Source organism: Lepus europaeus, chromosome 23, assembly GCF_033115175.1.
Source record: "Lepus europaeus isolate LE1 chromosome 23, mLepTim1.pri, whole genome shotgun sequence".
In the NCBI taxonomy this organism is placed as follows: domain Eukaryota; kingdom Metazoa; phylum Chordata; class Mammalia; order Lagomorpha; family Leporidae; genus Lepus; species Lepus europaeus.
Window position 1 is genome coordinate 23,957,357 of NC_084849.1, and position 16,013 is coordinate 23,973,369.

A 16,013-nucleotide genomic window follows, 5' to 3' on the forward strand; every position below is an offset into this window, starting at 1 on the left:
CCAGCGAGGGACGTTTTATGGATGTGGCAGCTCTTTGAGAAGAGAATGAAAATACCAGGTTCCTGGGGCCGGCGCTGTGGCATAGAGGGTACAGCTGCCGCCTGCAGTGCAGGCATCCTATATGGGCACCAGTTCGAGTCCCGGCTGCTCCACTTCCGATCCAGCTCTCTGCTATGGCTTGGGAAAGCAGCAGAAGATGGCCCAAGTCCTTGGGCCCCTGTACCCGTGTGGGAGACCTGGAAGAAGCTCCTGGCTTCTGGCTTTGGATCAGCGCAGCTCCGGCCATTGCGGCCATCTGGGAAGTGACCCAGCGGATGGAAGACCTCTCTCTCTATCTCTCTGCCTCTCCTCTCTCTGTGTAACTCTGACTTTCAAATAAATAAAATTTAAAAAAAAAAAAAAAAAAAGAATGAAAATACCAGGTTCCTAATGCTGTGACCCCAGCATGGCTGCCCTGGAACCGAACACATCCCAGGCTTCGTCTCCCTCTTCGTTCCCTTCCTCCACATTTTTGCTTAAATGTTGCTCCATCTGGGTGAGGCCCACTCCGACCTCCCCAGTCACCACCTGGACCCTGAGTGAGCCTCTCTCCTCGGCTGGGCTTTCACAGCCTTGGTCGCCTTCTAGTGCTCGCTACGGTTTACTTAGTCCACTGTTATCGTGTCTGCTTGCCACGGCGTGAGCTCCGCGAGTGCAGGCACCTTTTCTTTTTGTTCATGGCTGTATCCCAAGCGCTGGGAAAAGCACCTGCCACACAGCTGGCACTCAGTGCATCTGTAATGAGCGAGTGTGAGTTAAAGGCAAACATTTTGAATGCCTGCGAAGGGATGTCAGCACACAAGTACTGTGCGGTCTCCCGATTTTTCCACTAGCGCTTACCCCGTGGTCACTGAGAGACCACAAAGCAGAGATAGAGATTCTTCTACCACCAAACTGCAACTCTCACGTGGGCCTTTGGAAATCACTTTTGAATAAAGATCAGGTGCCAAATGCTTACCCCAGGAGAGGGGAGGGCGGGTGAGAATATCGGGGTGCATACCAGCAGGGGAGATTATAGGAGACCTGTATTTCCTATGCCATATGCTTTATTAATGTTTGAATTTCCTTTTTCCCCCTCTTAAGATATTATTTATTTGAAAGGCAGAGTTAGAGAGAGAAACAGAGACAGAGAGAGAGATGTTCCATCTGCTTGTTCACTTCCCAAATAGCTAACAATGGCCACGGCTGGGCCAGGCTGAAGCCAGGAGCCTGGAACTCCATCCGGGTCTCCCACTTGGGTGGCAGGGGCCCAAACAGGCCATCTTCTGCTGCCTTCTTAGGCACTTCTGGGTCAGAAGTGGAACAGCTGGGACCTTGACCCGCTGCGCCACAAGCCTTTTTACAAGAACTATTATTTTTCATTGTAGAAAAAAACCCACAATGATCCTATTTTTCTAATGCACAGACTTGAAAAGACCTGAGTAACTGGCGTGAGTGAAAGCCACTCCCTGAGAAAAAGGCGATTTTGAAAGAAATGAACTCGATGCTTAAAGCTGCTCACTGCAGTTAAGGCTGAAACTGGCAGAACCGGATGATCTGCGTCACAGCTACCGTGTTTGACAGTCTCAAGAGACTCTCACGATGGCAGCGCAAGATGGTACATCACAAGACTGGGCAGTAAGGCGGAAAACGCAGGGCGAAAGAGAAACCTTTCATCTATTTCCTATGAAGAAAATGTGTGTGTGTGCACGGACGGAGGAGTGTGGAAGGATGAAGACAGGCATGTGAGATCGGTGGTGGAGGTGCATGTTGGGCTCAGCTGACACCAGCATCTTGGTACACTGGGTACTTGGGTTCGAGTCCCAGCTCTGCTCCTGATTCTAGCTTCCTGCCACTGCCCGTTCTGGGAGGCAGCAGGTGATGGCTCAAGGAGTGGGGGCCCTGCCACCCATGTGCGAGACCCAGATTGGGTTCCCAGCTCCCAGCTTTGGCCTGCTAGCCCTGGGCATTGTGGGTATTTGGGGAGTAACTCAGTGGATGAGAGCACTGTCTCTCACCTAAGTAATTTTTAAAAATAGTAAGAATGCTTTGGGTGAGTCTTCTTTTTTTTTTTTTTTTTTTTTTTTAATTTTTTTTAAAATTTTTTGACAGGCAGAGTGGACAGTGAGAGAGAGAGATAGAGAGAAAGGTCTTCCTTTTTGCCGTTGGTTCACCCTCCAATGGCTGCCGCGGTTGGCACGCTGCGGCCGGCGCACCGCGCTGATCCGATGGCAGGAGCCAGGGGCTTATCCTGGTCTCCCATGCAGGTGCAGGGCCCAAGGACTTGGGCCATCCTCCACTGCACTCCCTGGCCACAGCAGAGAGCTGGCCTGGAAGAGGGGCAACCGGGACAGGATCCGGTGCCCTGACCGGGACTAGAACCTGGTGTGCTGGCGCCACAAGGCGGAGGATTAGCCTATTGAGCCGCGGCGCTGGCCATGGGTGAGTCTTCTTTTGAAACTTCTTTTTCTTTTTAAAATTTGAGAGGTGGTGGGGAGGGAGTGAGGGAGAGAAGGGGGGGAGAGGGAGAGAGAGAGACAGAGAATGAGACAGAGGATGTGCACAAAGGAGAGAGGGAGCTTCCCTGTACTGGTTCACTCCCCAGTGCCTGCAGGGCTGGGTCAGGCAGGAGCCTGGAACCAGGAACTCAACCCAGGTCTCCCACGTGGGTCACAGAAACTCAACGACCTGAGCCGTCGCTGCTGCCTCCCAGGGTCTGCAATACCAGAAAGCTGGAATCGGGAGCTCTAGCCAAGTATTGAACCCAGGCATCCTGATACGGGATATGGGGGTCTTAAGCCCTAGGCCAAATGTACTGCACCCCCAACTTTCTTTCCAAGGCTGTGCCTCTGTGTCCTGTCTACCCAGCTCGCCTGCTGCTAACCCCTCGTTTCCCTCCCTTAACAACCTGGCATGGCAGAGCTGTCAGATGGCCCCAGTGACTGACAGCGATGTCCCTAAGCCCATGCCCGAGAAGGGTTCAGGGAAGGCCCGGGGTGGGGACAGGCATCCCAGGCCTCGGAGCTGAAAGGAAGGCATAGGTACCAACCTGCTCTCGGGCTCCAGTTTGCAGCAGATGGCAGCCAGGGGGAAGAAGGCTGGCGGGCAGTCTGTGGGGACAAACTTCTCCCAGAAAAGCTTTACGTTGAGGCCGAAGTCCAGTGTGCGGGGCAGGCAGTCGGGATCCGCATACACCTGCCCAATGATCTGTAGGGTGAGAAGATGCTGGTCAGGAAAGACCCTGGCTGGATGGCACAGAAGACACAGAAACAGGCAGGAAAAGGGATGTTGGTGTGTGGACAGGAGGATGCGTGGAAGGGAGTGGGGGGTCTGCCCTATCTGTTAAGATGCCCGCTCCAACGGGCCGGCGCTGTGGCGTAGTGGGTACAGCCGCCACCTGCAGTGCCAGCAGCCCATATGGGTGCTGCTTCAAGACCTGGCCGCTCCACTTCTGATCCAGCTCTCTGCTGTGGCCTGGGAAAGCAGTAGAAGATGGCCCAAGTCCTTGGGGCCCTGCACCCGCGTGGGAGACCTGGAAGAAGCTCCTGGCTCCTGGCTTTGGATTGGCACAGCTACAGCTGTTGTGGACAACTGGGGAGTGAACCAGTGGATGGAAGACTGCCTCCCGCCTCTGCCTCTCTGTAGCTTTTTTTTTTTTTTTTTTTTTAAATTTTTTTTGACAGGCAGGGTGGACAGTGAGAGAGACAGAGAGAAAGGTCTTCCTTTGCCGTTGGCTCACCCTCCAATGGCCGCTGCGGTCAGCGCACCGTGCTGATCCAAAGGCAGGAACCAGGTGCTTCTCCTGGTCTCCCATGGGGTGCAGGGCCCAAGCACTTGGGTCATCCTCCACTGCCTTCCCGGGCCACAGCAGAGAGCTGGCCTGGAAGAGGGGCAACCGGGACAGAATCGGTGCCCCGACCGGGACTAGAACCCTGTGTGCCGGCGCCGCAAGGCAGAGGATTAGCCTAGTGAGCCGCAGTGCCAGCCTGTAGCTCTTTCAAATAAATACATAAATCTTAAAAAAAAAAAAAAAGATTTATTTCAGCTGGGTCTCAAACCAGAATCCATAGGATGCCGGCACTGCAGGAGGGGGATTAACCTGTTATGCCACATAGCTGGCCCCCTGGGAAGGGTCATCTGACCCAGGAGCTAGGTGGACAGCCACGTGAACAGTCTCTCGCCTTTCCTATTGGAATTCTGAGGCTCATCTCCGCCTGATTGGCCACGCGACTAGGAGCAAGCCACTAGCCCTTGGGCGTCTCACTTTCCTCACCTGAACAAACACCTGCTCCGTCGTTCTCAGGGGAGCAATGAGACCTGGGATGTGTCATAGATCCCAAAACCCTGCAGCCATGCTGACTTCATGGCAAGCTGTCCCGCCCGGGGCGGGAGAGTCCCGGTCTTTGTGCTGAGAGCTCACCTCACAGAGAACAATTCCGAAGGAGAAGACGTCCACCGTCTCGTCGTAGCTCTTTCCTTGGGAAACACAGAAGCGAGCAGGCTGTTACCTTATGGCCCTCACCTGCCTAGAACAGCAAGGACCAAGGCCAGACCCGGTCCCGTGTGGATGCCCAGGTCAGGCTTCACCCGAACACCATCCTTCCTCGGCCCTGTGTGGCCTGTCTCGGGGGGACCTTGCGAGTATAAGCCAACAGTGCCCAAGATGAAACCGCAAGGCAAAGCACTAGTGGTGACCCACAGCAGGAGTCCACGCTCCTCCAATGAACTCCAATGAACGCTGGATCGGACTCCCGAAAGGGGCCCATCAGATCACTTCTGAGGCCTCACAACCCTGTTTCCAGAATCCAAATCAGCACCTCCGGCCTGGCTTGAGCCTTATCCACCAGGGGGCAGCACACGTCAGTTCTCAGCACGGACAGAGCCGGGAAAGCTAAAGCCACAGCGAGAAACAGCCTCTGTTCTCTGGGCTGCCCCTGCAGGCCCCAGAGCCACAGTCAGACTCACCCAGGATGGGATACTGACCAGTTCCCAGGCCTGAGCTCAGAGGGCAGTTTCTGAGGCCTGATCTGGCAGAGGGTAACACCCACCCAGCCCCCAGCTCTGGGTGCCGGGCCCTCCCAGGCCTCACCGTTCAGCATCTCGGGGGCCATCCAGTAGGGGTTTCCCACCACCGTGTAGCGCTTCTTGCGGTCATTCTTGCGCAAGGTCCGTTTCTTGGAGGTGGCCTTCTCCACCGGGGGCCTTTTCCTCTCTTCCACGATCAGCCGGGACAGCCCAAAGTCTGCCACCACCACGGTCTTGTCCTGGAAGGACAAGGGCCAGGTCATGACCTGCCGGGGACTCTCAGACCCGGCTTGGGGGTGCAGGGACAGGCGAGAGAAGCACCCAGAGAAGGGGAGAAAACGTGTGCAGGGAGGTCCGTCCGGTGGGTGCGGATGCAGTGGCACTGTGGATTTCTGTGTGTGTGTGTGTGTGTGTTCCTCCCCCTCCTGTCTTAGTCCTCAAAAGATGACGCATTTGCTAGAACCAAGATAAGAGAGAAAAAGAAGGTGGAGGCGGTCAGTGGGGGTAGGTGGGGACCTGGAGAAACTCTTTAAGAGCTAGGGGGCTGTCATGGGGAAAGGGATTAAGATGTGAGGTGTGGGTCCAGAGGGCAGAGCCAGGCCCAGCTGGTGGACACCCAGGATGCAGGAGGAGACAGCATTGTTAACAAGCACTGTGGCCTTGGGCTCAGGTGACACTGCTGTGACCTGGGGTCAGCAGTGAGCTGCTCTGATCTGTGGACGTGCTCTGTGGCAGGGCACAAGCAGGCAAAGCCACAGGACTCTCTGGAGAGTTCAGGAGTCCCTCCCCCCTGGGTGATCACCCACGCTGCTGCCGACAGGTGGCCTGGGTCCGGGAAGTTACAGCAGTGAGAGAGCTATTGGAAGCAGCCGGAAGGGCAAGAGAGGAATCCCTGGGCAACATCTCTGGCCTGAAGCCAGAGGGATGGTCAGCCTTCTCTGTGACAAGGAAGTCGGAGGGCTGGCTATAGGGAGGGTCAGGCCAGGCCCAGAGCAGGGGACATACCAACTTGATGAGGCAATTGTGCGAGTTCAGATCCCGGTGGATGATGCACATGGAATGCAAATAGGCCTGCAACACAAACACGAGCCAAGGGGGCCGGTAAGCCCACCAGCCCCCGACACTGGGACTGGGGGCCACAGGACCTGCTCTTGCGCCAGCTTCACCCCCTCTACCCACAGTCACCGTACTTCCTCCTCCCCCCACCCCCGCCCCGCTGCCATCTCCTGCCCACCCACCATACGTCTCCGGTGGCTGGTCTACACCCTCACTGCTCTTTCTATCTCTCTGCAAGTCTCCCACTCCACTGGGTCCTGGCCCTTGCAGGCCTCCTCACCTCCGGGCAGTTGATTGAGATCCGGGCCGTGTGCGGTGAGCATCCTCAGAGGTACTGCTCCCTCCCCCGGCCCCCGGCCCTCCGATCTCAGCCACCTTGGAGCTGCTCCTCCTGGAACTCTGCCCTCCCCGTTCTCTGCCTACCCTTCAGCCTTTCCCTCTTCCTACCCGAATGTTTCCCGACAAGTTTCTCCTCGCTCTTTCCCCTCTCCAGGCCTCCACCCTGGCTCTTGTCATTCTCAGGAGCCACTTCCTGTCTCCTTCCTTTCCCCTCCTAGGTGCTGGTGGTGCTGCTCGCCCACCACAGAGCTCTGCCTGCAAGGCTGTAGCCCCTGAGCCTGCAGACCCCCTCCTCCGCGGCCACCCACACCTCTCCCGTGTCCCCGCTTCTGAGACTCCTGTGTGCCTGGTTTCCCTTCTAGTCCCGCTGTCAGCCGTCTCAAAGCCATCCTCTCATCACGCACCAACCCCCTGCGCACCCCAGCCCCAGCTGCCCCTTCTCTGCGGATGACAAGGCAACCAGCAGCCTCTGCCCAAGCTTCAGCCTCAAGGGGCCAGCCTCCTACCCAGCAGATGCCGGGAAGTTATGCTAGCACTTCCGTTTCTTTCTTTCTCTTTAAGGATTTATTTTATTTATTTGAAAGACAGAGTTACAGAGAGAGAGGTAGAGACAGAAAAAGGTCTTCCATCCGCTGGTTCACACCCCAAATGGCCACAACGGCTGGAGCTGGGCCGATCCAAAGCCAGGAGCCAGAAGCTTCCTCTGGGCCGGCCTCCCATGCGGCTGCAGGGGCCCAAGCACCCGGGCCATCCTCTGCTGCTTTCCCAGGCATTAGCAGGGAGCTGGACTGGAAGTGGAGCAGCTGGGACTCGGTGCTACAGGCTGGGGCTTTAACCTGCTGGCCCCAGCACCTCACTTTCGGCAGGCACCAAACCTGTTTCCCCAACTGTCACTGTCTCCCCCCCAATGTCTGCTAAGTGACACTGCCATTCTTCTAGGCCCCTCAAGCCACCCGACACCTCCTCAGCTGCTGTTCCCTGCTGACGGCCGGGCTCTCCCTCTGACTCCAGCTACCTTGAAGAGCTGGAACTGGTCCAGTAGCCCTCTCCCAGCACTCCCCCTGCCTGAGGCGCTCCCGGCTCCACCCCGACACACCGGCCAACCGTGCCAGGCTCCTATGCAAACAAACCGCAGCTCTGGTCACAAAGCCCTCTTGCTTATAAATCGCCGACATCTGTCTTTCTGCTTCCTAAATACAGTCCAGACTCCTCAGCGTGACACAGGAACTAAATTTAACCCCAGTGTCCTGCAGACCAACAGTGCCTGGATGGGCCCCACGCGAGGAGCGGCGCCCAGACCGCAGGCTCGGGGGTCTCGGTGACCTGCCCTGGACCCCAGCCCTGTCTCTTCTCCCTGGACACCAGGGCTGTCGCAGGCATTAAACAGGCTCAGCGCCTGGCATGGGGAAAGCGTTCCGCTGGCTGTTAGGTTTGAGGTCATTTGTTTCCTGGGCAACACAAACTATGTCATCCTCTCTTCTCCTAGGTCACGGCTGCTGTCAGCTCAAGCCCGGGGCCGCTCTGCCCAGGAGCTTGGATCTAATTCCCACCCATCCTCCAGAGCTCAATGCAACTCACTTCCCCTTCTCTGAGGCCCTAGGCGGTGAGGTGGTCCGCTTGCGCCACAGGCCCTCAGCACCTGGACACCTTTGTGCCAGCAAGGCCAGGCCACTCACGCTTCCAGCTGCCCTCTCCAGTCCATGCCCTGTTTAACCCTTCGAGAACAGTCAGCCGGGGGTGAGGTCACTGCCACAGGAAGCGACTCCATCAGTAGCTGCTGAACAACCCAGCCCATGCCAGGTGAGGCACCCGAGGCGGGGGTGGGGGTGGGGTCTGCGCCCAGGAGGGGATCTCTGCCCTGCCAGTGGGACTCACCATTCCGGAGGCGATGCCTTTGGCAAATCTGACCTTCTGCTGCCAGGGGAACGGATCCTGCAGGGTGGAGAATGACTGTCAGAGGCGGCTGGGCCCCGTCCCACACGTGGTCCAGGCCCCAGGAATCGGCGCGCTGACAGTGAAGCCTTCCCCCCAACATGCAGTCCCCCTCACCCAGCATGGTCCTGGAGGGACAAAGCAGGGTCCCTCTGGCTTACAAGGCTGCAGGGCAGTGGTAGCATAGGTGTCCCACTGACAACCCCCCAGGCTCTGGGGCCCGTGTGCCTGTGGGCTCACCACGCTGCGCAGGAAGTCCTTCAGGGTGCCGCCCTCGATGTACTCCGTGAGCAGGTTCAGCTTCTTGTCCTTGTACAGCACGCCGATGAACTTGAGCACGTTGGGGTGGTCCAGGCTGCGCATCACTTTCACCTGGGGGGTGGCAGAAGCCAAGAGGGGTCGGGGGTTAACGTCTCCCCATGTCTTCCTCAGTCTCCTGCCCTGGGAAGTTGGCTTAACCAGCTGCCCTCCTAACCCTCCTAGCCACGTGACGCGGCCAACACTACGCTTAGGGGGGAGAGACCACCACCCATACAGCCGGCCTTTCTAGGAACAGCACTGGGGGCCAGTGGAGTGGGAGGGCCAGGGCAGGCAGCACCCGGACTGCTGCTGCTCCATGGAGCAATCTGGGCGTGGCGGCACCAGGCGGTGTTCAGGCAGGGACGGTGACACCCCCGGGCTGTCTCCACAGCCACCACCCCCAGATCTGAATGCTCCTCTGAGCCGCAGCTTGTCTGAGTGGCTCGTGCTGTCTCGAGTGTTCACTGAGCAGGGTAATTAGGCTGTGACTTAGAGGGTGTGGGGATGTTCCTCCAGCACTCTCTTCTGCTTTGTCGTGCGGGCAGCGAGTCCAAACTAAGTTTTCTCCTGAAACCATTATTTGTAGGGGCCTCCCTCTTCCCACGACCACACCGGGTTCCCACCGCACCTCCCTACCTCGGTCAGGAACGTCTTCTGTGTCTCCTCGTCACACCGAATCAACTCCTTCATGACCATCACTTTGCCTGTGGCTTTGTGTGTGACCTACAGGGAGGGCTGCGGTTAGCGACATAGAGATGGGAGGCGGCTCTGGAGAACTGTGACGAAGCCTGTGCCATCCCCGCCCTGGGAGGACACGCTGAGCCGGAGGAGGAGGAGGACAGAGTTGGTGAGTAGAGGACACAGCACAGGGCAGCAGGGGGCTGAGGGAGGCACACCCTCCTCACCGGAGAGCTGGGCATGCACGGGGAGGGGCGAGAACCCACAGAAGGGATGTGGGGGGAGGAGCCAGGAGGGGACACTGCCAAGCCAAGCAGGGCTCTGGTCATTTGGCACAGGAGTGAGTCCCTTGGGTGAACAGAAGTCTGGGGGCAAGGAGGGTCCGTGCCACAGACATGCACCAGGGAGCTGGATGGGTCGGGGGTGAATTCCCCAGCCCCACTGCTTACCTGTCCCCCCCTCCCAGCTCTCAGCACAGGAGGAGGAGGAGGAGGAGAGAAAGAGAGAGAAGTTAGTCCCGGAGACTGTTCTCCAGGGAGACAGGAGACACTCCCGTGTGCTCCCAGCACTGAGGCCTGCACCTCACACCCACTGCCTGGTGGCAGGAGGGCTCACCCCAACCTGGGTCTCAAGGACCACAAGCTCCATGTAGCAGTGCTGCTGCCCCTGGGTGGCCTGGGTGTAGGCCGGGGAACACCCCTCAAGCCATCACCCAGGAAGGAGGTCTGGGGTCCCACAGGGCACGGGGTGAGGCCATACGATGAGAGCTCTCCGAAAGAAGGTGAGAGAGGGGTGAGGGTGGGGGGCAGAAGAGGAAGCAGCTGCTGCCTGAGCTCACCTTGATGGCCTGCCCAAAGAAGCCCTTCCCCAGGACCTCCCCGTGGATCAGGTCACACGGCCGGAAGATCTGCTGGGAGCAGCTGCTGGAGCAGCGCAGGGATTCGGAGCGGCTGATGTCTCGGCTGAGCAGCAGGGGCTCCTTTGGGGAGCTGGGGCCAGGGGACTTGGAGATGCTGTTACTGCGCCTGCGGATGAAGAGATGTGAGTGAGAATCGGGGGTCCTCAGAGACCATCCAGGAACCCTGAAGGCAGGTGCCTTGGGGCACCAATGCGTTCTAGTGTCTGCGGTTCGAATGCCATTACTGGGAGGGTCTTAAATCTGACCCCCGTGCTTCTGGGGTTGCAGACAACAGTAGTTTATCTACACTGTATAAAAACACATTAAAATGGGAACTTGGGGTGTTTCCCACCAGGAACAATTAACTACCTAGATGCTACCACCGGCTTACAGGGCTCAGTGCGTGACAGCCCTGGTGATGGTAAACCTCCACCTCTCTATCTCTTTGCTTCAGACTCTAACTGGGTTACAGCAACAGCACACAATCATCCCAAAAAGGCGCAGGAGCAGGTGTTCAGCCCAGCAAAGACGCCCGCGTCTCACTGCGGTGCCTGGGGTTGAGTCCCGGCTCCAGCCTCCTGCTGATGCAGACCCTGGGAGGCAGTGGTGACGACCCAAGTCACTAGGGTCTGGCCTCCTATGTGGGAGACCTGGATTGAGTTCCTGTTTCCCAGCTTTGGTCCTAGTCCAGACCTGGCTGTTGGAGGCTTTTGGGGGGCCATGAACCAACAGATGAAAGCTCTCTGTCTCTCTCTCTCTCTCAAATAAATAAATCAAAGGGCTGGCCCTGTGGCGTAGTAAGCTAAGCCTCTGCCTGTGGCACCAGTATCTCATACGGGTGCCAGTTCGTGTCCCGGCTGCTCCTCTTCCGATCCAGCTCTCTGTTATGGCATGGGAGAGCAGAAGATGGCCTAAGTCCTTGGGCCCCTGCACCCACGTGGGAAACCTGAAGGAATTTCCTGGCTCATGCCTTCAGATCGTCTTCAGCTCCAGCTGTTGTGGCCATTTGGGGAGTGAACCAGTGGATGGAAGATCTTTCTCTCTGACTCTCCTTCTCTCTGTCTGTAACTCTACCTCTCAAATGAACAAAATCTTTAAAAAAATAGTAAGTTAAAAACAAATTTTTTAAAGGAGCAAAAGGGATTTTGGATGACATTTTGCACATCTTTGTGCCTCCTCCTATTTCCTGAATTTTAAGAAAAGCATTTATTGTTTCTATAGCAATAAAGCCACTGCATCCACATTTTCAAAAGCAGCCAGCAACAGTAAACGGTTGATGACGCTGTGACTTGGGCTTAGGGAAGACAGGAAGAGCGTGCGTGAGGACCACCACGCTGCTGGGGATGGCGACCCTGCCAGCGCCTGTCTGTGCTACGCTTCTGCTTCACTTGCGTCACAGGAAACCAGATGGCTCTGGGTCTGACCTGCCCTGCAGGCCCTGCCACCACAGCACACAGGATGAGCCGTCCCCGCTCCTGCATGATGGTCCTTCAGATATCTGAGCAGCGCCCTGGCCACTCCCACACGGTCCCTTTCCCAGGCCATACATCTCTGGGCCTTCTCTGCTCTCCCGCACCCCGCCTCTGCTCACTGAATCCACGGACCGAGGCCAGAGGCAGCCAGCCGGGAGTGACACGAGCTTCCCGTGGAGAAGGCTGTTTCAAACAGACGCCAGCCCTGACTAATTCCGCGCTGGGCCGGGAGGGTGGCTACGGAACTTGACTCCTGGTGATACTAAGACACACGCAGTTACAGAGTGTGATCCTATCTGTGCAGGCACCACAGAGCGTTGTCTTCCTTTCCACATGTGATACTTAGTATCTGGTGGAAGCCACCTCGATCTTGCAACCCCACGTCACTGATGCAGAAGAAGACGCTCAGAAGTGATTTGTGAAGGGCAGAAGTCAGCCTAGGGGCGGGCGCCGTGGCACAGTAGCTTAATCCTCCACTTGTGGCACTGGCATCCCATATGGGTACTGGTTCTAGTCCCGGCTGCTCCTCTTCCAGTTCAGCTCTCTGCTATGGCCCAGGAGTGCAGTGGAGGATGGCCCAAGTCCTTGAGCCCTGCACCCACGTGGGAGACTGGGAAGAAGCACCTGGCTCCTGGCTTTGGATTGGCACAGTTCCCGCTGTAGTGGCCATTGGGGAGTGAACCAATGGAAGGAAGACCTTTCTCTCTGTCTCTCCCTCTCACTGTCTGTAACTCTACCTCTCAAATAAATAAATAAAATCTTTAAAAAAAAAAAAAAAAAAAAGTCAGCCCAAAGCCCGAGAATTGGTATCTGTGCCCCCGGGGTCAGCACTCTTGACTCCTGGGCGTGTCCCTGTTTGGGGCTTAAGCTCATGGCGACTGCTGACTCCCTGGGCCTGGCAGACATGAGGTTTGCTGGTCTCTCAGGTCTATGATAAAGTAAGAGACAAACGAAGAGCTGAACAGAGGAGTTGAAGTCCTTATGCAGACTTCCTCCATCCCATCTGGGCCCCGGCTCCTGGCTCTGAGTTCCAGTCCTCCTCCCCAGGCCATCACTGCCTCCTGTCCGATCAGCAGCTCAGTGGACCCAGCCTGACTCGCCCTGCCCCCACCCCCCACTCCGGGTTTCTAAGGAAAGCTGGCACACAACTGGGTCTGCACAATTCTCACAGCCCGCCCTGGCCAGCCACTTCCCTCCCGCTGCCGCTGGCCTCCGAAAGCCAGCTCTGCCTCATCTGAGCCACAGACACGGGGTACAACAGAGCCGGGGTGGAGGTGGCACCTCAGGGAGCGTCTCCTCAGCGTCCCCTCCAGGTTCTCCTTGGTGTCCAGGGTGCTGAGTGTGTGCGAGTGTCCAGCATTCGGCATGTGCGGGGAGAGCCGGGCATCCAGTCGCAGCTGGTCCAGGCGCTGGGAGACGGGGTCATGTTCAATCAACAGCTGAAGCGTCTGGCTCGTCTGGCTAATCGCATCCTCCACCTGCGGCCAAGAGCAGGGTCAGGCTGGCTCCCGCAGGCTGCCTGTCCCAGGGCACCCCGTGCCACCCCGTGATCCAAGTGCAACTTGGCTCACGGTGGCGCTCAGCTGCCAGCAGCCTCATAGTGCCCTCTGCCTCGCATCTTGTCACCTCCCCCCTCTGTCAGGCCATCCCTGCTGTCCCAGGAAGGTCACCAGCGGTCACAGGCTCAGTGCCAAGATGAAGAGATGGCGGGGGGCGGGGAGGTTGGGAAAAGGTAAAGGCCATAGACTGACTTCCCTGAGGGTCCGTTCATGCCCTCTCCCCACAGGACAGACTGGACATGCGTTCTACCTCGTTCACGTGCAGAGTGCGGACAGGGGTCCCATTGATCTCCAGGATGCGGTCCCCGGGATGGATGGCGTTGCGGTTGTTGGGGCTGATGTTCATCCGGTTGACCCTGCGCCAGACAAGAGTTGAGGTGGGGCAAAGGCACCCTAAAAATCGGCCTGATCAACTCTTGCTTGTGCAGGGAAGGCCCCAAGCCCCCGGAGGCCCACAGAGCCCAGGCCAGCCGCACAGAGAGGCAGCCCCCTTCCCGGGATGCTCTAGGTGGAAGGCACCACCCCTTACACAGTGGTCCAAGCCAGAAACTCGGGACATCAATTGCCCCACATGGAGTCCCCTCATTCCCCCCCACCCCCCACCCCCACCCATCTCTGAGAACCCTGCCTTTTCTCCATCACCATAGTTACCAAGATCTTGTACCACAATTGCCTTCTAACTGGCCTTTACGCTCTAGGGCTGTCCCTTCCGCCATCGAAGCCCTATACCTGTGATCCTTCCAAAACACCTGACCTGGTTGTGTTACCTCGCCACCTAAACCCCTCCACGGATCCGTTGAGGTCCTCACAATCCAGGCCCTCCATGCTTAATGGCCCCTTCTCTGGCTACTCCCAGCCACCCAAACGCACTAGACACAACCACAGACTCCCACCTCTGGAGACGTGTTTGCTCTTTCTGCCCTAACACAGACTCCTTACCTCTTCACCTAACCCCACCGCCTGACTTCCCCAACCCTGGGACCTCTCACCCAGGGGGCAAGCAGCAGCCCAGGACTCGGCACAATCACTAGTCACAGGGGCGTCAGACACACAGTCTTTCTCCAACAACCTCTGCTGTGGACTTAGAAGGGGATCTGAGCTTCTCCTGGGCCGAGGCCCGTTTCTCCTCTCTTCTCCATTCACTCAGTCAACACAACAGACCCATAACCAGTGAGGCCGACTACTGCCAGGTGCTGTGCCAGGCTCTGGGCACGCCATACTGAACAAGACAAACTAATGCACATAATCAAGCCAGATCGTTTCAAAGAGCAAACATGAGCTGAAGCCTGACTCCAGAGATGCGAGCGATCCTGGCCTTAAGCAGGAGGCAGCCTAGGCGGAGAGAGGGTTACGTGGCCAGGCCCAGGCTGGGTGAGCGCAGAGTGGCTCTGTGAGGAAGCCGTGAGTCGAGGAAGGAGGGAGCTCTGTGCGTGACCTCGCGGTCCCAAGCCCTCTGAGGCCCATCTGCGGACAGCGCTCCGGCGCTCTCCATACTCACTCTTTCACTTGCACCGTGGTGGCGTAGTCGGAGCAGGCACTCTCCACGGACACGGAGAAGCCCCTCTTGCCCTCGGTGGTGGCCGGCATGGAGATAAGCGTGACGGAGTAGGGCAGCTGGTCCTGCACGGATTCCGTGGACAGCCTCTCAAACATGGGGGCCAGCACCACCTCATTGTGGCACTTCCCGCTGAGGAGGGGACAGAGGGGGGCTGAGACTCTGCATTCCCCCCAGGAGGCCCCCAGCAACCACGGCACCGGGCCGCTCCCGCTAACAGTACTGGCCAGCTGCTCAGAATGAGCACCGGGGTTCTCTGGGGCGGGCTGCAGCCAGCCAGGGTGAGCTGGATCTGCAGCAAGCGGCAGACTGGGAAGAACCTGTCTGTTTACTCTGCCTTAGATTCACACGGAGAACTCTGTTGCCCCAGCCCCCATGCCCTCCCTGGGCCCCAAGCTGCCTCTGTCAGCCAGGGTAGTTGCATGGGGCAGGCTGGGTGAGCACTAAGGAGTCTTTGCCTTGAATGCTCTGGGGTCTCCTCAGAGAGACTTCCCAGCCAGGCCCTCCCTCTGGAAGAATCACAGGGCATCGCAAGGTTATTCTCATGGTAGGTAAAGACAGGATGGAGGGGCCAGTGCTGTGCCATAGTGGGGAAGGCCACTGCCTGCAGTGCTGGCATCCTGTGTGGACACCGGTTTGAGTCCTGGCTGCTCCACTTCCAATCCAGCTCTCTGCTGTGGCCTGGGAAAGCAGCAGAAGATGGCCCAAGTGCTTGGGCCCCTGCGCCCACGTGGGAGACCCGGAAGAAGCTCCTGGCTTCAGATATACCCAGCTCCAGCCGCTGTTGCCATTTGGGGAATGAACCAGTGGATGGAAGACCTCTCTCTTTCTCTCTCCTGCCCCTCTGCATTTCAAATAAATAAATAAATAAATCTTAAAAAAAAAAAAAAAAGAGAGACTAACTGTGCATCTTATGGTAATAGAGCTGGCTAAGAGAGAGCAGTTCTGTGACAGGAATCCAGTGTTCTGATGATGGTCTTTCCACTGAATTCACGCTGCTGCTCCCGGCCCTCTCTGCTGGCCGCCGCTGAGGGGGAGGACAGACACAGGACCACCCTTACCAGTAGAGGGTGGCATGCTGCACCAGAGCGTATGCGTCCCCATCCTCGATGATCACCTTGCAGCTCATGCACGCAAAGCACTCTGGGTGGTACTTGAACTCTCCGGCCACCTGTGAGCAG

At 57.6% G+C, this 16,013-nt stretch overlaps 1 protein-coding gene across 3 annotated transcripts in view; it reads right to left on the reverse strand.

Moving 5' to 3' along the window:
- The window catches only part of LIMK2 (LIM domain kinase 2), a 67,456-nt gene that overhangs the window by 2,069 nt on the left and 49,374 nt on the right, over positions 1–16,013 (reverse strand). For all 3 annotated transcript variants that reach the window (XM_062182093.1, XM_062182095.1, XM_062182094.1), the window contains 12 exons: positions 15,894–16,003; positions 14,776–14,964; positions 13,528–13,633; positions 13,000–13,196; positions 10,187–10,373; positions 9,307–9,393; positions 8,611–8,742; positions 8,314–8,370; positions 6,049–6,114; positions 5,108–5,282; positions 4,439–4,494; positions 3,068–3,225 (listed from right to left, as the gene is read on the reverse strand). In XM_062182093.1, the coding sequence (XP_062038077.1) occupies positions 3,068–3,225; positions 4,439–4,494; positions 5,108–5,282; positions 6,049–6,114; positions 8,314–8,370; positions 8,611–8,742; positions 9,307–9,393; positions 10,187–10,373; positions 13,000–13,196; positions 13,528–13,633; positions 14,776–14,964; positions 15,894–16,003 (1,520 nt within the window). The remainder of the gene's footprint in view (positions 1–3,067; positions 3,226–4,438; positions 4,495–5,107; positions 5,283–6,048; positions 6,115–8,313; positions 8,371–8,610; positions 8,743–9,306; positions 9,394–10,186; positions 10,374–12,999; positions 13,197–13,527; positions 13,634–14,775; positions 14,965–15,893; positions 16,004–16,013) is intronic.